General features: G+C 45.6%; 1 protein-coding gene across 2 annotated transcripts in view; it reads right to left on the bottom strand.

Moving 5' to 3' along the window:
* Positions 1-11,393: 11,393 nt before the first annotated feature.
* scamp3 (secretory carrier membrane protein 3) overlaps positions 11,394-21,162 on the bottom strand; it is a 38,925-nt gene continuing 29,156 nt past the window's right edge. The window contains exons 7-8 of one of the 2 annotated variants that reach the window (XM_063041836.1): positions 17,603-17,720; positions 11,394-15,821 (exon numbers count right to left, since the gene is read on the bottom strand). In XM_063041836.1, the coding sequence (XP_062897906.1) occupies positions 15,675-15,821; positions 17,603-17,720 (265 nt within the window). In that variant the 3' untranslated portion in view covers positions 11,394-15,674. The remainder of the gene's footprint in view (positions 15,822-17,602; positions 17,721-21,162) is intronic. The other variant, XM_063041835.1, reaches the window with a different exon arrangement.

Raw genomic sequence — 21,162 nt, forward strand, 5'->3', positions numbered from 1 at the left:
ATGTCCACAGATCCCTGAAAGTTGCCTCACAGGTGGATAGGGTAGTTAAGAAAGCTTATGGGGTGTTAGCTTTCATAAGTCGAGGGATAGAGTTTAAGAGTCGCGATGTAATGATGCAGCTCTATAAAACTCTGGTTAGGCCACACTTGGAGTACTGTGTCCAGTTCTGGTCACCTCACTATAGGAAGGATGTGGAAGCATTGGAAAGGGTACAGAGGAGATTTACCAGGATGCTGCCTGGTTTAGAAAGTATGCATTATGATCAGAGATTAAGGGAGCTAGGGCTTTACTCTTTGGAGAGAAGGAGGATGAGAGGAGACATGATAGAGGTGTACAAGATAATAAGAGGAATAGATAGAGTGGATAGCCAGCCCCTCTTCCCCAGGGCACCACTGCTCAATACAAGAGGACATGGCTTTAAAGTAAGGGGTGGGAAGTTCAAGGGGGATATTAGAGGAAGGTTTTTTACTCAGAGAGTGGTTGGCGTGTGGAATGCACTGCCTGAGTCAGTGGTGGAGGCAGATACACTAGTGAAGTTTAAGAGACTACTAGACAGGTATATGGAGGAATCTAAGGTGGGGGCTTATATGGGAGGCAGGGTTTGAGGGTCGGCACAACATTGTGGGCCGAAGGGCCTGTACTGTGCTGTACTATTCTATGTTCTCTATGTTCTATGATAATATAGGGAAAAAATAAGTAAATGAATTACAATAAGTGTACATACATGAACAAGAGAAAATCTGCAGATTCTGGCAACCCAAGCAACATACACGGCCCGAGACGTCGACTACACTTTTGAGTTCCTCCAGCATTTTGAGTGCGTGTGTGTGTGTGTGTGTGCGTGTGTGTGTGTATTAAATAGTTAAATTAAAATAGTGCAAAAACAGAAATAATAAAAGTGAGGCAGTGTTCATGGGTTCAATGTCCATTTAGGAATCGGATGGCAGAGGGGAAGAAGCTGTTCCTGAATTGTTGAGTGAGTGCCTCCTTCCTGACGGTAACAATGAGAAGGGGGCATGTCCTGGGTGGTGGGGGCCCTTAATAATGGACGCCGCCTTTCTGTGTCACTGCTCCTTGAAGTTGCCTTCGATACTACGGAGGCTGGTACCCAAGATGGAGTTGACTAATTTTACAACTTTCTGTAGCTTCTTTCAATCTGTGCAGTAGCCCCCCCTCCCCTCCCCATACCAGTGGTGCAGCCAGTCAGAACGCCCTCCATGATAGATCTACAGGTGTCTTAGGTGACAAAACAAATCCCCTCAAACTCCTCATGAAATACAGTCGCTGCCGTGCCTTCTTTATAACCGCACGATTGTTGGAACTAGGCAAAATCCTCAGAGATAGAAACATAGAGAACGTACAGCACACACAGGGCCTTCGGCTCACAAAGCTGTGCCGAACATGTCCCAGGGTTACCCATAGCCTGAGCTCCATGTACCCATCCAGGAGTCTCTTAAAAGACCCTATCGTATCCACCTCCACCACTGCTGCTCGCAGCCCATTCCACGCACTCACCACACTCTGCGTAAAAAAACTTACCCCTGACATCTCCTCTGTACCTACTTCCAACCACCTTAAAACTGTGCCCTCTCCTGCTAGCCATTTCAGCCCTGAGAAAAAGCCTCTGACTATCCACACAATCAAGGTCTCTCATCATCTTATACACCTCTATCAGGTCACCTCTCATCCGCCATCGCTCCAAGGAAAGAAGGCCGAGTTCACTCAACCTATTTTCAGAAGACATGCTCCCCAATCCAGGCAACATCCTTGTAAATCTCCTCAGCACCTGTTCTATGGTTTCCACATCTTTTCTGTGGTGAGGTGATCAGAACTGAGCACGGTACTCCAAGTGGGGTCTGATCAGGGTCCTATATATCTGCAACATTACCTCTTGGGTCTTAAACTCAATCCTACAATTGATGAAGGCCAATGCACCATATGCCTTCTTAACCACAGAGTCAACCTGCGTAGCAGCTTTGAGTGTCCTATGGACTCGGACCCCAAGATCCCTCTGATCCTCCACACTGCCAAGAGCCTGACCATTAATGCTATATTCTGCCATCATATTTGACCTACCAAAATGAACCACCTCACACATATCTGGGTTGAATTCCATCTGCCACTTTTCAGCCCACTTTTGCATCCTATCAATGTCCTGCTGTAACCTCTGACAGCCCTCCACACTATCCACAGCACCCCCAACCTTTGTGTCATCAGCAAATTTACTAACCCATCCCTCCACTTCCTCATCCAGGTCATTTATAAAAATCACAAAGAGTAAGGGTCCCAGAACAGATCCATAGAAACCATAAACTACAGCACAGAAACAGGCCTTTTGGCCCTTCTTGGCTGAGCCGAACCATTTTCTGCCTAGTCCCACTGACCTGCACACGGACCATATCACTCCATACACCTCCCATCCATGTATCTGTCCAATTTATTCTTAAATGTTAAAAAAGAACCTGCATTTACCACCTCGTCTGGCAGCTCATTCCACACTCCCACCACTCTCTGTGTGAAGAAGCCCCACCTAATGTTCCCTTTAAACTTTTCCCCCCTCACCCTTAACCCATGTCCTCTGATTTCTTTCTCCCCTTGCCTCAGTGGAAAAAGCCTGCTTGCATTCACTGTATCTATACCCATCATAATTTTATATACCTCTATCAAATCTCCCCTCATTCTTCTACGCTCCAGGGAATAAAGTCCTAACCTATTCAACCTTTCTCTGTAACTGAGTTTCTCAAGTCCTGGCAACATCCTTGTAAACCTTCTCTGCACTCTTTCAACCTTATTTATATCCTTCCTGTAATTTGGTGACCAAAACTGAACACAATACTCCAGATTCGGCCTCACCAATGCCTTATACAACCTCATCATAACATTCCAGCTCTTATACTCAATACTCTGATTAATAAAGGCCAATGTACCAAAAGCTCTCTTTACGACCCTATCTACCTGTGACGCGACAGTTAGGGAATTTTGTATCTGTATTCCCAGATCCCTCTGTTCCACTGCACTCCTTAGTGCCTTACCATTAACCCTGTATGTTCTACCTTGGTTTGTCCTTCCAACGTGCAATATCTCACACTTGTCTGTATTAAACTCCATCTGCCATTTTTCAGCCCATTTTTCCAGCTGGTCCAAGTCCCTCTGCAGGCTCTGAAAACCTTCCTCACTGTCTACTACACCTCCAATCTTTGTATCATCAGCAAATTTGCTGATCCAATTTACCACATTATCATCCAGATCATTGATATAGATGACAAATAACAATGGACCCAGCACTGATCCCTGTGGCACACCACTAGTCACAGGCCTCCACTCAGAGAAGCAATTCTCTACCACCACTCTCTGGCTTCTTCCATTGAGCCAATGTCTAATCCAATTTACCACCTCTCCATGTATACCTAGCGACTGAATTTTCCTAACTAACCTCCCATGCGGGACCTTGTCAAAGACCTTACTGAAGTTCATGTAGACAATATCCACTGCCTTCCCTTCATCCACTTTCCTGGTAACCACCTCGAAAAACTCCAATAGCTTGGTCAAACATGACCTATCACGCACAAAGCCATGTTGACTCTCCCTAATAAGTCCCTGTCTATCCAAATGCTTGTAGATTCTGTCTCTTAGTACTCCCTCCAATAACTTACCTACTACCAACGTTAAACTTACTGGCCTATAATTTCCCGGATTACTTTTCGATCCTTTTTTAGACAATGGAACAACATGAGCTACTCTCCAATCCTCCAGCACCTCACCTGTAGACAATGACATTTTAAATATTTCTGCCAGGGCCCCTGCAATTTCAACACTAGTCTCCTTCAAGGTCCGAGGGAACACCCTGTCAGGTCCTGGGGATTTATCCACTTTAATTTTCCTCAAGACAGCAAGGACCTCCTCCTTTTCGATCTGTACAGTTTCCATGATCTCACTATTTGTTTCCCTTAATTCCATAGACTTCATGCCAGTTTCCTTCGTAAATATAGACGCAAAAAACCTATTTAAAATCTCCCCCATTTCCTTTGGTTCCGCACATAGCAGACCACTCTGATCTTCAAGAGGACAAATTTTATCCCTTACTATCCTTTTGCTCTTAATATACCTGTAAAAGCTCTTTGTATTATCCTTCACTTTGACTGCCAAGGCAACCTCATGTCTTCTTTTAGCCCTCCTGATTTCTTTCTTAAGTATTTTCTTGCACTTCTTATACTCCTCAAGAACCTTATTTACTCCCTGCTTCCTATACATGTCATACAACTCCCTCTTCTTCTTTATCAGAGTTGCAATATCCCTTGAGAACCAAGGTTCCTTATTCCTATTCACTTTGCCTTTAATCCTGACAGGAACATACAAATTCTGCACTCTCAAAATTTCTCCTTTGAAGGCTTCCCACTTACCGATCACATCCTTGCCAGAGAACAACCTGTCCCAATCTACGCTTTTTAGATCCTTTCTCATTTCTTCAAATTTGGCCTTCTTCCAGTTAAGAACCTCAATCCTAGGACCAGATCTATCCTTGTCCATGATCAAGTTGAAACTAATGGTGTTATGATCACTTGTCCATGATCAAGTTGAAACTAATGGTGTTATGATCACTTGTCCATGATCAAGTTGAAACTAATGGTGTTATGATCCCTGAGGCATATCACTGGTCACCGGCCTCCATGCCGAATATGACCCATCTACAACCACCCTTTGCCTTCTGTGGGCAAGCCAGTTCTGGATCCAGAAAGCAATGTCCCCTTGGATCCCATGCCTCCTTACTTTCTCAATAAGCCTTACATGGGGTACCTTGTCAAATGCCTTGCTAAAATCCATATACACTACATCCACTGCTCTACCTTCATCAATGTGCTTAGTCACATCCTCAAAAAATTCAATCAGGCTTGTAAGGCACGGCCTGCCTTTGATAAAACCATGCTGACTATTCCTAACCATATTATGCCTCTCCAAATGTTCATAAATCCTGCCTCTCAGGATCTGCTCCATCAATTTACCAACCACTGAAGTAAGACTCACTGAACTATAATTTCCCGGACTATCTCTACACCCTTTCGTGAATAAGGGAACAACATCTGCAACCCTCCAATCCTCCGGAACCTCTCCCGTACCCATTGATGATGCAAAGATCATGGCCAGAGGCTCAGCAATCTCCTCCCTCGCCTCCCACAGTGGTCTGGGGTACATCTCATCCGGTCCCGGTGACTTATCCAACTTGATGCATTCCAAAAGCTGCAGCACATCCTCTTTCTTAATACCTACATTCTCAAGCTTTTCAGTCCGCTGTAAGTCATTCCTACAATCGCCAAGATCCTTTTCCATAGTGAATACTGAGGCAAAGTACTCATTAAGTACCTCTGCTATCTCTTCCGGTTCCATACACACTTTTCCACTGTCACATTTGATTGGTCCTATTCTCTCATGTCTTATCCTCTTGCCCTCCTAGAATACCTTGGAGTTTTCCTTAATCCTGTCCGCCAAGGCCTTCTCATGGCCCCTTCTGGCTCTCCTAATTTCATTCTTAAGCTCCTTCCTGCCAGCCTTATAATCCTCTAGATCTCTATCATTACCTAGTTTTTTGAACCTTTCATAAGCTCTGCTCTTCTTCTTGACTAGATTTACAACAGCCTTTGTACACCACGGTTCCTGAACTCTACCATCCTTTCCCTGTCTCAGAGGAATGTACAGTACCTATGCAGATCTCCACACAAATATCCCCTGAACATTTGCCACATTTCTTCCATACATTTCCCTGAGAACATCTGTTTCCAGTTTATGCTTCCAAGTTCCTGCTTGATAGCCACATATTTCCCCTTACTCCAATTAAACGCTTTCCCAACTTGTCTGTTCCTATCCCTCTCCAATGCTATGGTAAAGGAGATAGAATTGTGATCACTATCTCCAAAATGCTCTCCCGCTGAGAGTTCTGACACCTGACCAGGTTCATTTCCCAATACCAGATCAAGTACAGCCTCTCCTTATGTAGACTTATCTACATATTGTGTCAATAAACGTTACTGAACACACCTAACAAACTCCACCCCATCTAAATCCCTTGCTCTAGGGAGATGCCAATTGATATCTTGGGAAATTAAAATCTCCCACCACAACAACCCTGTTATTATTACACCTTTCCAGAATCTGTCTCCCTATCTGCTCCTCGATGTCCCTGTTACTATTAGATGGTCTATAAAAAAACACCCAGTAGAGTTATTGACCCCTTCCTGTTCCTAACTTCCACCCACTGAGACTCCACAGACAACCCCTCCATGTCTTCTTCCTTTCCTGAAGCCATGACACTATCTCTGATCAGCAGTGCCTCTTGCTTTCCCTACCTTTCTGAGCCACAGGGCCAGACTCTGTACCAGAGGTGTGACCACCGTTGCTTCCCCCAGGTAGGCCGTCCCCCGAAACAGTACTCAAACAGGAGTACTTATTGTTAAGGAGGACAGCGACTGGCGTACTCTCTAGTATCTGCCTCTTGCTCTTCTCTCTCCTGACTGTTACTCATTTACCTGTCTCGTGAGGCCCTGGTGTGACTACCTGCCTCTCTATCACCTTTGCACTTTCCCTGACCAGACGAAGGTCATCAAGCTGCATCTCCAGTTCCCTAACGCGGTCGCTAAGGAGCTGCAGCTTGACGCACCTGGCGCAGATGTGGCCGTCTCCAAGGCTTCCCACATCTGACACCGAGCACAGAACACTGGCCTCACACACATACCTCCTGTCTGTATTCTACACAGTTAACCTACCTGGCCTCGACCCATTATCGCCGAAGCCTTATTGAGCCAAAGCCTTCCTACTCTGTCTCCCTCTACTCAGGTGCCCGCTCTATAAAGCTATCGTCTTTTTAAACTCTTCTCACTGTTCTCACTGGCTGACCTCCATATGCTTGTGCAGTCGTGCCCTGATCAAATATGTCAATATGATCTTGCATTTTACCTGCTCCGCTCTCTATTAGTATCTTTATAGTTTATTTTAATAGGCTCTAGGATTCTGTGTTACTTTTATTACTTAAGTGGAGACCTGATGAGCACTAATCACGGGCTCCTAGTTTCGAGAGTGTTACGTCTTGCAGTTTTGCTCAGCCAAGCTACCGACATTCTTTTGGAATTATTATTAACAAACCCTCGTCATCACCTCTACATCAGAGTCTGTCTTTCCTCCACACTTGGGTTCCGATATTGCCAGAGCACATCGTGACACCTTTAGCTTCAACCCCCTCCTGGATTGGGGACAGGATGAATAGCAAGATCCCACGCTCCGTCGCCTCTCTGTGCCAAGCCAGCTGGACAGAGGGAAGGATGAACGATTGTAAACCAGTAAATTGGTGTAGTGAGATAAAGTAAAAAAAAACTTGTCTTGGTAACTGTATTGGTATAGTTTTAGTTATTGTTGTCACCCTTACTGAGATAGTGAAAAGCTTGTCTTGCACACCATTAATACAGATCTAATCGTTACATGGTGCATTGAGCTAGAATAAGGTAAAACAACAATAAAGTGTAAAAGCTACAGAAGTACTGAAACGCAGGTAAATAAAGTGCAAGATCATAATGAGGTAGATTTTAAAAATTTTATTCATTTACGGGATGTGGGCATTGCCAGCATTTATTGCCCATCCCTAGTTGCCCTTGAGAAGGTGGTGATGAGCTGCCTTCTTGAACCGCTGCAGTCCCTGAGGTGTAGGTACACCCACAGTGCTGTTACTTTTACTTACTTTATTGTCGCCAAACAATTGATACTAGAATGTACAATCATCACAGCGATATTCGATTCTGTGCTTCCCGCTCCCTGGATTACCAATGTTAATTATTAAAAATAGTAAAAATTTGTAAATATTAAAAATTTAAATTATAAATCATAAATAGAAAATAGAAAGTAAGGTAGTGCAAAAAAACTGAGAGGCAGGTCCGGATATTTGGAGGGTACGGCCCAGATCCGGGTCAGGATCCGTTCAGCAATCTTATGACAGTTGGAAAGAAGCTGTTCCCAAATCTGGCCGTACGAGTCTTCAAGCTCCTGAGCCTTCTCCCGGAGGGAAGAGGGACGAAAAGTGTGTTGGCTGGGTGGGTCGTGTCCTTGATTATCCTGGCAGCACTGCTCCGACAGCGTGAGGTGTAAAGTGAGTCCAAGGATGGAAGATTGGTTTGTGTGATGTGCTGTGCCGTGTTCACGATCTTCTGCAGCTTCTTTCGGTCTTGGACAGGACAACTTCCATACCAGGTTGTGATGCACCCTAGAAGAATGCTTTCTACGGTGCATCTTTAAAAATTAGTGCGAGTTTTAGGGGACAGGCCAAATTTCTTTAGTTTTCTCAGGAAGTAAAGGCGCTGGTAGGCCTTCTTGGCAGTGAACTCTGCTTGGTTGAACCAAATCAGGTCATTTGTTACGGAGGGAATTCCATGACTTTGACCCAGTGACAGTGAAGGAATGGTGATCTGTTTCCAAGTCAGGATGGTGAGTGATTTGGAGGGGGATTTCCAAGTGCTGGTGTTCCCAGGTATCTGCTATTCTTGTCCTTCTAGATGGTAGTGGTGGTGGGTCTGGAAGGTGCTGCCTTAGGAACTCTGGTGTGTTGTTGCAGTGCATCTTGTAGATAGTACACACTGCTGCAACTGTTCGTCAATTGTGGAGGGATTGGATGCTTGTGGAAGGGGTACCAATCAAGTGAGCTGTCTTGTACTGGATGGTGTCCAGTTCTTTAGTGTTGATGGAGCTGCACTGATCCAGGTGAGTGGCGAGTATTCCATTACACTCCTGACCTGAGCCTTGTAGATGGTGGACAGGCTTTGGGGAGTCAGGAGGTGAGTTACACGCTGCAGAATTCCTAGCCTTTGAACTGCTCTGGCAGCCACAGTGTTTATATGGCTAGACCAGTTCAGTTTCCTCTCAGTGGTAACCTTAGGGCCAAGAGTCCATCTTATCGTACAAGACAATTCTGATTTGATGGAGACAGACGTGAAAGCACAGAGGAACATCTGAAGAAATTTCTGAAATGCCAGTTCGCTGCCTCTGTTACTGTGCGATCGAGAATCTTCCGGAGGAAAGGCCCCAAAATCCCCGGCTTTGCCTGCTGTCGGCGACCGAGATTGAGGTCGAATCGTTCAGATAGAGATGGTGCTCGGTACTCGGTGTCGGAGGGCTGATCAGAGCTCGAAGTTTTCAGACGACTCAGAGTCAGACTGTGGTCGGGCATGGCAGGGAGAGTTTTCTTCCTTCTCCCGTCTGCGTGAGATGTGGGACTTTCGAGAGACTTTGAACTTTTTACTGTGCTCATGGACTGTTCTTCATCAAGTTATGGTATTGTTGCACTGTTGTAACGATATGTTATAATTATGTGGTTTTGTTAGTTTTTTCCAGTCTTGGTTTGTCCTGTGTTTTGCAATATCACACCAGAGGAAATATTGTATCATTTCTTAATGCATGCATTACTAAATGACAATAAAAGAGGACTGCCTGTCTTCATAATCTAATCTAAGAGTCTGACTTCAGTGGGATAGAAGCTGGTACAAGGGTAAATTGTGAGATTGAGAGTCCACATTTCATAGTACTGGGGACCAAACAATAGTCTTACAATCGGGGTCTTTGAAGCTTTGAGTTTAAAGAGATCACCACCTCTTGTAGTGGGTGACCTAGTCATGCTCTTAGCGCTCCACAACGCTTGCTGGCCTGCCTTCTTGACCGTTGGTCTCTTCTGCTCAATCTGCCATGGCCAGACTTCACATGCTGGGGCAGGCAGATCCTCTACCTCACTGAGGGTTGAAGACCCGTGGCCACCTTCACCTGGTTTGGCCCGTCTGCCGAGACGGTTTACTGGGGTGTAGCCGCTGCGCGTGTTACAGCTACTTGGGGCCACAGGTGAGAGCTGAGCACCTGGTGGGGACCAAAGGTGGACGAGCAGTCCTGAAAAAGGGCACGGCAGGTGCCCCCCCGTCACCAGAGGTGCTACCCCTCCCTAAACGCCCCATAGGACCATAAGAAGTATTAATTTACAGAGACCATGAGGAATATTAATGTAGAGGGGGATCTGAATGATTTGATGATATGACCATAAGGAACATTAATCTACAGAGGGATTTGGCTGATTTCAGGATAGGACCATAAGAAGTATTAATTTACAGAGATATCTGGCTGATTTGATTGGAAGTTTGGACCATAAGGAGAATTAATGCATAGAGGTATCTGGCAGATTTGATTTCATGACAGGACCCATTAGTGTAGAGAAGGGACTGGCTGATTTGATTTGATGATAGGAGCATTGAGTACAGAAGGCTGATTTCATTATTTGACCATAAAGAGCATTAATGTATGGAGGGCTCAGGCTGATTTGATGACAGGACTATGAGGAGCATTAATGTACAGAGGAATCTGGCTGATTTCAGGATAGGACCGTCAGTAACATTATTGTACAGAGGGATCTGGCTGATTTGATGATAGAACATAAAGAGCATTAATGGACAGAGGGGTCTAGTTTATTTCACTAGATGATAGGACTACTCGTGGCCAAGTGGTTAAGGCGTTTGTCTTGTGATTTGAAGGTCGCTAGTTTGAGCCTTGGCTGAGGCAGTGTGTGTGTCCTTGAGCAAGGCACTTAACCACACATTGCTCTGCGACGACACCGGTGCCAAGCTGTATGGGTCCTAATGCCCCTCCCTTGGACAACATTGGTGGTGTGGAGAGGGGAGACTTGCAGCATGGGCAACTGCTGATCTTCCATACAACCTTGCCCAGGCCTGCGCCCTGGAAACTTTCCAAGGTGCAAATCCATGGTCTAACGGATGCTTAAAAAGGACTACCAGGACCATAACTGTACAGAGGGATCTGGCTAAGTTAATGATAGGACATTGAGGAGAATTCATACACAGGGGGTTAGCATTAATGTACAGAAGCATCTGCCGGATTTAATGATAGGACCATCAGCAGCATCAATGTACAGCAGGATCTGGCTGATTTGCTTGGTTGGTAGGATCTTGGGGAGCATTAATATACTGAGATATCTGGCTGATTTGACATTTAGACCATGAGGAGCATTAATGTACAAAGGGATCTGGTAGATTTGATTAGATAGGACCATCAGGGGTATTATTGTACACAGGTATCTGTCTGAACTGATGATAAGGAATTGATGACAGGATATTGAGGAGAATTAATGCACAGAGAGGTCTTTCTGACTTGATGATAGGAGTATGAGGAATATCAATATACAGACAGATCTGGCTGATTTGATAATAGGGCCATTAGAACCATTAAGGTATAGATCTGTCCGACTGATATGATTAAAACACCCTGGTTTCCATTGCTGCATAAGTCTAAGGGAAGACACTCTCAAGTCCTGCCAAATTCGTGAGATTGAGACAGCTCGATCCCACCCCAAACCTCGGTTTGTGTGGATGCTGTTTACTACTTTTACAAATTAGTGCCACGAAACAACAGACAGGACACTGCATACGATTAAAGGAATTATATTTATGAATCTTAACTAAAGGGTTAGTAAAGAATAACAAACAGAAAAGGGCACATTATAATTAAACAGTCAAACGTGCACAAGTTGGAGCTCATGTTGAACTTCTCTGTCACTCAAGCGCTGGGCCCTCAGTCAGCATGAACGCCCACAACACCTACTGAACATCTCTCGCAATTCATCTCAAAGAAACAGGTCTCCAACCGGATTGTATGAGTGTCTTCTTTCTTCATCTCCCACCGAACAAAAGTCCCCAAGCCCAACCTTAGTGTCCCTCACCAGAGAAACAGCCCATAATCCGACCATCCTAACTGGATGGCACACATTTCTCCTCAGCTCTTATCTTCAGCAATAACCCAAGCAAGCTGAAAACAAGCTGCTCTTACAGAACTGCCAAAATGAAATACATACAGCATAACAGTAAAAATATGAACCAGGGCATTATACGATGATAGGGCCATCAGCAGCATTAACGTACAGATGGATCGGGCTGATTTGATTTGATGATACGACAATGAGGAGCATTAACATACTGAGGGATCTGGTTGATTCAATAATAGGTCCATGAGGAGCATTAATGAACAAAGGGGTCTGGGTGATTTGATGATAGGACACGAGGAGCATTAATGGACAGAGGGATCAGGTTTATTTCATTAGACGATAGGACTATCAGGAGTGTAAATGTACAGAGGAATCTGGCTGAATTGATGATAGGACTTTGAGGGCAGTTAATGCATGGAGGGGGGTGGGATCTGGCTGATATGACTATTGGGCCATAAGCAACATTAATGTGCAGAGGGGTCTAGCTGATATGACAATAAGACCATAATAATGGATAAAGGGACCTGGCAGATATCATTTGGTGATAGGACCACGAGTTACATTAATGTACAGAGGTAGCTGACTAATGCGATGATAGGATCATGAGGATAAATAATGAACAGAGTGGTTTGGCTGATTTCATGTTAGGACGCGAGGAGCATCAATATACAGAGAGATCTGATTTATTTGATTAGATAATACGACTCTCAGGAGCAAGACTGTAGAGAGGGATCTGGCTGAATTGATAAGAGGAGCATGAGCAGTATTAAATGTATGGAGGGATCTCACTGATATGAATTGATGATAGGATCATGAGGAGCATTAGTATACAGAGGGGGCTGGCTGATTTGATAATAGGGCTATGAGGAGCATTAATATACAGAAGGATCTGACTGATTTCAGGATAGGACTATTAGAAGTATTAATGTACAGAAGAGTCTGGCCAATTTCACTTGATGATAGGACCATGAGGAGTATAAATTTGCAGAAGTATCTGCTGGATTTGATTCAATGACAGGACCATTAATGTATTGAGGGGACTGGCGATTTGATCTGATTATGGGACTATGACGAGTATTAATGAACAAAGGGTTATGGGTGATTTCACTTGATGCCAATGACACATTTCACTGTATGTTTTAATTTATTTATTGACATACAATGCGGAATAGGTCCTTCCGCCCGGTAACCTCCCCCCCCACCCTCATCCCCCGATTTAGTCCTGATCTAATCACGGGACAATTTACAATGAGGAATTAACCCACCGACTGGTATGTCTTTGGACTGTGGGGTGAAACTACAGCACGGAGGAAACACACGCGGTCATGGGGAGCATACACAAACTCCCGCCAGGCAATGGCAGGAATTGAACTCAGGTTGCTGGAACTGTAAAGCGCTGTGACAACCACTATCACTACCATGCCGCCCCAAATATAGACCTGACAAATAAAGCTACTCTACTCATTTTTCTTTCAGGTTTTCTTTGGAGTGTGAGAGGCTGAGGGTGAACCTGACAGGATCATACACAATTATCAGAGGCACAGATAGGTTAGACAGCCAGAATCTTTGTCCCTGGATTGAAATGTCCATTATGAGAGAGCATGCATTTCAGGTGGGGGGGGAGTGGATTTTAAAGGGGATCCGAGGGGTAAATTTTCCACATTAATTGTTGGTCTCTGGAATAAGCTGCCAGAGGAGATGTGGGGGTACAAACAGTGACAACATTTCAGAGGCATCTGAACAGGGCTAAGAGGGATAAGCAGGCAAGTGAGATTAGTATTACTCGGTATGATTAGGCTTGCTTTCAGGAGAGGTTGAAAGTGTAGGTTGTTTTCTCTGGGGTGTCAGAGGTCGAGGAGAAAACTATTAAAAGTTTATAAAATGATCAGAGGCATAGCCTATGCTGTAGTATTCTAAGTTCTAAGAGTTGTACCGCACAGGAAACCTCCCTTCAGCCCACCACGTCTATGCTGTCACTTAGCAAGACACAAGACAAGATTGAAGAAGCACAGGGAAAATTTGCAAGGATATTAAGGCGCTGAGTTATCAAGAAACATTGAACAGGTTAGGCTTTTTTCCCTGGTGGAAGACTGAGAGGTGAGTTGATAAAGTTATTCAAAATTATGAGGGGCATAGATAGGGTAAATGCAAGCAGGCCTTTTCCACTGAGGTTGGGTGAGTCTAGAACTAGAGGTTATAGATTAAGAGTGAAAGGGTGAAATATTTACAGGGAACCTGAGGGAGAACTTCTTCACTCAGGCAGTGGTGAGTATGTGGAACGAGCTGTCAGCGGAAGAGGTGGATACAGGTTTGATTTTAACATTTAAGAGAATTTTGAATAAGGGAGGGGTGCTATGGTCCAGGTGCTACACAGAATAACAGTTCAGCATGGATCGGATGGGCCAAAGGGCCAATTTCTGTGCAGTAAGTGTCTATGGCAGACATATAATCTGCTGGAGGAACTCAGCAGGTTGAGCAGCATCTGTGAGAGAGATTGCTGACGTTTAGGGCTAAAACCTTTCATCGAGAAGAGTACCTCATCTACACTGATCATGTTTACCAGAGCTTGTTCCCTAGGACTCGGCGATTCAAGCACTTGTTTTGGGGATTTACAAATTGAGTTCCGTTTTGACTTCTACACTGTTGATCCGGATTCGGTCACCAACGGGGGAATCAGGTGGAGGGATCTTGCATCTAGCCCAGACAATCCAAGGTCAGTAAAAGTGAATCCGTGAGATCATTCAAGGAGTCAGCAGGCAAGGAAGACAAGGAGCTTGGATCAGTGTAACAGTTTTTTAATACAGTAAGACCTCCCAAGACAGATTAACCAAGTGCTTGACACTGTCCAAGTGAGATTAGTAGGGCAACTCGTCTGAGAAAGAGAGGGAGAGCCATTTACAAAGTATGGGAGATGGGGAGAGGATGCAGGTAGGGTATTCTGAGCCTCGGGGCCCAGAGAGCTGAAGGCTTAAGGGGGAATGGGAAAGTTCAGCAAGAGGTCAGAATTGAAACTGGATGAAATGCAGGGAGGAATGCTCCACTCTGCTGTCTGGAGCAGACAAACTCTAGCGAGTCCTTCCCCCCACCACCATCACCTCCCTCACCTCCCGAGACCAAAGGAGGAAAACAACCAAGGTAATTGGAAAACTCATCTCTGGAAATGGTCTGCTTAAACCTCTGGGGAAAACTCACTGAGACAAGTGGCAAGTTTAGTGCAAGAATAATTTTGGGCCAAGCTGGATTTACCAGGCGTGATTCAGAGAGGCCCGCAAAGGGTGATTCCTGTGGCAGATGTCAGGGCTGCACTTTTTGGGGTCGGCCACAAGGAGGCAGGCAGCCCCCCCCCCCCTTTAGTGAGCACTCATTTCCCCTGTGTGTCACCGATCACAGGTTTCTCTCACCCTCCCTCCATCCTGCCAAGGCTGATTCATCGGGAAGGGGATCTCCTCGCTTGGACACAGCATTGCGGGGCAAGGTGGCATCCACTGGGGTAGGGAAATGGCAGGACATCAGCCGGACAAGTCCAGTACTCCAGACATAGGTGATGTAGAATTCTGGGAACCCGAATGGTTCTAGAAAGGATCCTAATTGGGGGGGGGGGGGGCAAGGAATGTCCAGGAACCTACAAGAGAGCTGGGAATATTCAGGAATAAAAGGGGACTAGGAATGTCCAGAATCCGACTGGGAGATTGGGAATGTCCAGAATCCTATTGGGGACGGGGAACAGGAGAGGCTATTCCCTGTCCACTGACCGGGAGCAAAATCCAAGGGTTAAACATGATATGGTTGTGAATCATTTGGCACGACCTTTCACCTCTGCAGAAGCCATGGCTTCAGAGCGGCTGAGCAGCGGGGCTGGGGGGTGGGTCGACCCCTCCCTCCTCAGCCTTCAGTTGCGCTGGAAGGCAGAGTGAGCGGCGGCGCTGGCAGCATTGGAGGCTGCAGTCTGCATGGCGGGGTTGGACATCACTCCAGCCGCCAACTCCTCCTGTGCCTTCTGGAAACTGGCACCTGTCCGTCGGTACAGGGAGTGAACCTGGGAGCAGGGGAAGAGGGGAGAGAGCAGGGCAGGAGGGTAGGGGATGGGGTAGAAGGGAGTGGGGAGCAAACAGAACAGTTAGTGGCCGGCCTGGCTTCATTTCACAACACCACCCGCACCAGAGACGCCATCGAGTTGGCGGTTACAGTAAATTTCCAATGTCGGAGGCTGCTGCTCACGTCATTCCCGATTTATCCCACCTTCCCACGACAGCCTCGTGGCGAGGAGGCAGTCACGGTTTGAACAATCAAGGAACTGACAAAGAGGAGAGGCTTGGGATATAGTGCTACTGAATGGTAGGACAGCCTCGAGGGGCTGAGGGGCCTCGTCCTGCTGTATTCTGTTTCTATATCCCTTAGAATTCTGTAGAAAGTTCACAGTAAATTTGTATGAAAATACATTTTTGTCAGCATATACAGCCCTGAGATTCATTTTCTTGTGGGCATACTCAATAAATCCATAATAGAGTAATAACCATGAGAGAATCAATGAAAGACCACGCCAAATGGCCATTCCACCAGTGTGCAAAAGACAACAAACTCTGCAAATACAAATAGAAACAATAATAATAAATAAACAAACAACAAATATTGAAAATAAGAGATGGTGTCCTTGAGAATGAGGGCATAGGTTGTGGGAACATTTCAGTGATGGGACGAGTGAAGTTATTCCCTCTGGTTCAAGAGCCTGGTGGCTGAGGAGTAATAACTGTTTGTGAACCTGGTGCTGTGGGCCTGAGGCTCCTGTACCCCCTCCTTCACTACAGCAGTGAGGAGACAGCATGGCCTGGGTGGTTGCAGTCCCAAATGATGGATTTTCTGTTCAGATTAGAAACACAAACAACGTTCCTAACGACTGGTGAGCCCCAGATCTGGGTTCACTGATCAGGGATTAGCCACTTAAGGCTCATATGATGAAAAATTGTGAGGAGTTTTAGGGCCATATCTAAGAAAGAATGTGCTGGCCCTGGAGAGAGTCCAGAGGCGGTTCACAAGAATGATCCTGGGAATAAAAGGCTTAATATATGAGGAGCATCTGATGTCTCTCAGCCTGTACTTGCTAGAGTTCAGAAGGATAAAGTGGGCGGGGGGGGGCGCAGAGAGAGAACTCATTAAAATCCACTGGGCACTGAAAGGCCGAGACAGAGTGGAGCAGATGTTTTCATTCGTAGGAGAGTCTAGGATTCAAGGGCAGAGACTCAAAAGGAGGGAACTCAGCAGGTCAAGCAGCACCTGAGGGAGGGAAGGAGGAAAAGAAACTGTTGATGGTTTGGGTCGAGACCCTGCATCAAGTCTCCAGCAGTCGACAATTCCTCTCACCCCACAGATGCTACTCAACCCACCGAGCTCCTCAAGCAGATTGTTATAAGGGTGGATGTGTTTCCTCAGGTGAGGAGCCTATAAACTTATAAGTTTGAACTAACTGCTCAGCGGAAGTAGGTCTTCGCACAGAGGGTGGAGGGGATGCGGAGCAGAATGTTCTTAAGCAGATGAATCAGGTTTTGGATTTAAAGGTGATTAAGCAATCACAGCCCAAAGGTACACATCAGTCATACTATGAGAATGAAGAGGACTGTAGATTCAGCCGACTCTATCATGAACACCACCCTCCCCACCACTGAGGACATCTTCAAATGGCAGTGCCTCAGGAAGAGGGCAGAAAAGGGAGAGTGGGAAGAGGAGGGCTGAAGGAAGGAAAGGTGAGGGAGGAAGGAGTGGGCTGTTGGAGTGAGGAGGGAGGAGGGAGGAGGGTACACCTCAGGGAGTAGCTGGACTCACCTTCTTCAGCATCACAACGCCCATCACAGCAGAGGTAGTGAACAAAACCGAAACCACCATCATAACTGCCCCCACGAATACATTGCTCTTCAAGGCAGATAGCGAGGCAATCCAGCCACTAGTCAGAGAAAGAGAGATGAGTGAGAGGCGAGAGGCTGTGCACCGCAAGCTCTGCCATTGGCTGCTTGGAATCACATGACCAAACTGGTGGATGGCAATTGGGTAATCCTGCTGTCATTCTGTTGTTGGTACAATGCCCACCACGCCAATAATCATGGAGTCATAGAGCACTACAGCAGGCTTTTCAGCCCATCTAGTCCATGTTAGCCAGGACTGTTGTCTAGTCCCATCCAGCTGCACCCAGACGAAAGCGCACCATACTCCTCCCATCCATACCATCTGTATTGTGGAAGCAGAGAGTCTGCGGAAAGACTTGGACAAATTGGAAGAACGGACAGAGAAGTGGCAGATGGAATATAGTGCGGGGAAGTGTATGGTCTTGCACTTTGGTAGAAGGAATAAAGGAGAAGACTATTTTCTAAATGGGGAGAAAATTTAAAAATCAGAGGGGCAAAGGGACTTGGGAGTCCTACTGCAGGATTCCCTAAAGGATAACTTGCAGATTGAGTTAGTGGTAAATACAAAATACTCTGCAGATGCTGGAGTCAAAGCAACACTCACAACATGCTGGAGGAACTCAGCAGGTCGGGCAGCATCCGTGGAAACGATCAGTCAACGTTTTGGGCTGGAACCCTTTGTCAGACCTGACGAAGGGTTTCAGCCCGAAACCTAGACTGATTGCTTCCACGGATACTGCCTGACCTGCTGAGTACCTCCAGCGTGTTGTGAGTGTTGAGTTAGTGGTCAGGAAGGCAAACACAATATTAGCATTCATTTTGAGAGGACTAGAATATACAGTAAAAGCAAGGATGCAATGCTGAGGCTTTAAGGCACTGGTGAGGCCTCACTTAGAGAACTGTGAGCAGCTTTGGGCCCTTTAGCTAGGAAAAATTGTGCTGACATTGGAGTGGATCCAGAGGAGCTTCACAAGAATGATTCAGGGAATGAAAAGGTCAGCATATGAAGAGAATTTGATGTCCTTATTGGAGCTTAGAAGAATCAATGGGGATCTCATTGAAACCTATCAAATATTGAAAGGCTTAGATAGAGTGGATGTGGGGAGAATGTTGTCTATAGTGGGGAAGTCTAAAGGACCAGAGGGCACAGCATCAAAACAGAACGAAGTTCCTTTAGAACAGAGATAAGGAATAATTTCTTTAGCCAGAGAGTGGTGAATCTGTGGATTTCATTGTCACAGATGGCTATGGAGGCCAAGACATTAATTATATTTAAGAAAGAGTTTGATAAAGGTTCTTGATTACGAAGGGTATCAAAGGTTACAAGGAGAAGGCAGGAGAATGGAGATGTGAGTGATAATAATCAGCTATGATGGAAAGGCAGAACAGACTTGATGGACTGAATGGCCTAGTTCTGCTTCTGTGTCTTATGACCTCTAGTTCTAGTCTTACCCAATCTGAGGGACAAAAAACCCTGAATGTACTCACCCTATCTATAACCCTGAATTTTTAAATAAAATTTCTCCCCATTCTCCTGCACTCCAGTCCTAATCTATTCAACTTTTCCCTATAACTCAAGTCCTAAAGTCGCAGCAACATCTTGTAAATGTTCTATGCACTCTTTCATGTTTATTGCTTTCTGTTCTTTAAGTAGGTGATAAACAACCCCCACTCACTGTAACTTGTCGAACAAATCCTAATATCAGTCTATAAGACTCCAAGAGTAGCCTCACCAACCACTAATAACTGCAATATAATGTCCCAGCTCCTGAACTCAGTGTATTTAGCTGTACTGAAATCCACTTGCCACTCCTCTGCCCACTTCCCTAACTGATCGAGAGCCCCCTGTAGTCTTAGATCATTTTCTTCACTATCAATAACACTTCCTAATTTCATGTCATCTGCAAATTTACCGATCCAATCTTGTGTATTTGTATCCAAATCATTTATATAAATAATTAATAACTAGGGTCCCAGTACTGACTACCATAGCACACGGGAAGTCATGACCAGCCTTCATTCCAACCAACAACCTTCAACCACCACCCATTGCTTCCTACCAATTTGAATCTCCTGGTTAGCTCTGCTTGGATTCCTTGGGACCTAATCTTCCAGACCAGCCTATGGTGTGGGACCTTGTCAAAGGCCAAGCTGAAGTCCAAATAGACATCTACTGCCCTCATCAGTAGATAAGTCAACTTCCTGCACCTATGTGCAACTCATAGATTTCATCCACTTTGCCTCCAACTTCCAACCAGCCCTCAAATTTACCTGGTCCATTTTTGATATCTCCCTTCCCTTTCTTGATCTCTCTGTCTCTATCTCTGGAGACAGCTTATCTACAGATGTCTATTACAAACCCACAGACTCTCACAGCTACCGGGACTATACCTCTTCCATCCCCTTCTCTCAATTCCTCTGTCTACACTGCATCTTCTCTCAGGATGAGGCTTTTCATTCCAGAACGAAGGAGATGTCCTCCTCCAAAGAAAGGGGCTTTCCTTCCTCCAGCATCAACACTGCCCTCAACCACATCTCTTCCATTTCAAACATTTCTGCTCTTACCCCATCCTCCTGCCACCCTACCAGGGATAGGGTCCTCTTGTTCTCACCTACCACCCCACCAGCCTCCACGACCAGCACATAATTCTCTACAACTTCCACCATCTCCAACGAGATCTCACCACCAAGCACATCTTTCCCTCAACTCACCCCCGCTTTCTGCAAGGATTGCTCCCTACATGTCCAGTTCTGTATTTCACCCCTCCCCCTTGCAGATTCACCTTACTTCTCCCTCCCCTCCCCCCTCACCTTTTGACTATCCTCTCTTTTCTCCAGTTCTGCTGTACCCTGTTCCTCTAGCATTTTGTGTGTGCTCTCCTTACACAATAGAACAATATTAGCCCCTTCCAGTCTTCAGGAACCCCACCAGTGACTAACGATGAAGCAAAGTTTTCTCCAAGGGCCTCCACAACGACTTCTCTATCCTCCAATAAAGTTTGAGGATACACCTGGTCAGGCTCTGGAGATTTATGCACCTTAATGAACTGGAAGGCTGAAAATATCTCCTCCCTGATAATATAATGTCCTCTAAAACAGAGTCATCGAGCACTATAGCATAGAAACAGGTCTTTCAGCCCATTTAGTCTGTGCCTAGTCCCATCACCATAGCCCTCCATACCCCTCCCATCCATGTTCTCATCCAAACTTTTATTAAATGTTGCAATCAAACCCACATTCACCACTTCTACTGGCAGCTCACCACCCTCTCAGGTTCCCCTTAAATATCTCACCTTTCACTGTAATACTATAACCCCTAGTTCTAGTCGCAACCAACCAACCTCAGTGGAAAAAGCCTGCTTGCATTTACCCTGTCTTTAGCCCTCAATTTTGCATATCCCTGTCATTCTGCTATGCTCCACAGAATAAAGTCCTAACCTAGTCAACCTTTCCCAATAATTCAGGTCCTCAAGATCCAACTAC

This window comes from Mobula hypostoma, chromosome 2 (genome assembly GCF_963921235.1).
Source record: "Mobula hypostoma chromosome 2, sMobHyp1.1, whole genome shotgun sequence".
NCBI lineage: Eukaryota > Metazoa > Chordata > Chondrichthyes > Myliobatiformes > Myliobatidae > Mobula > Mobula hypostoma.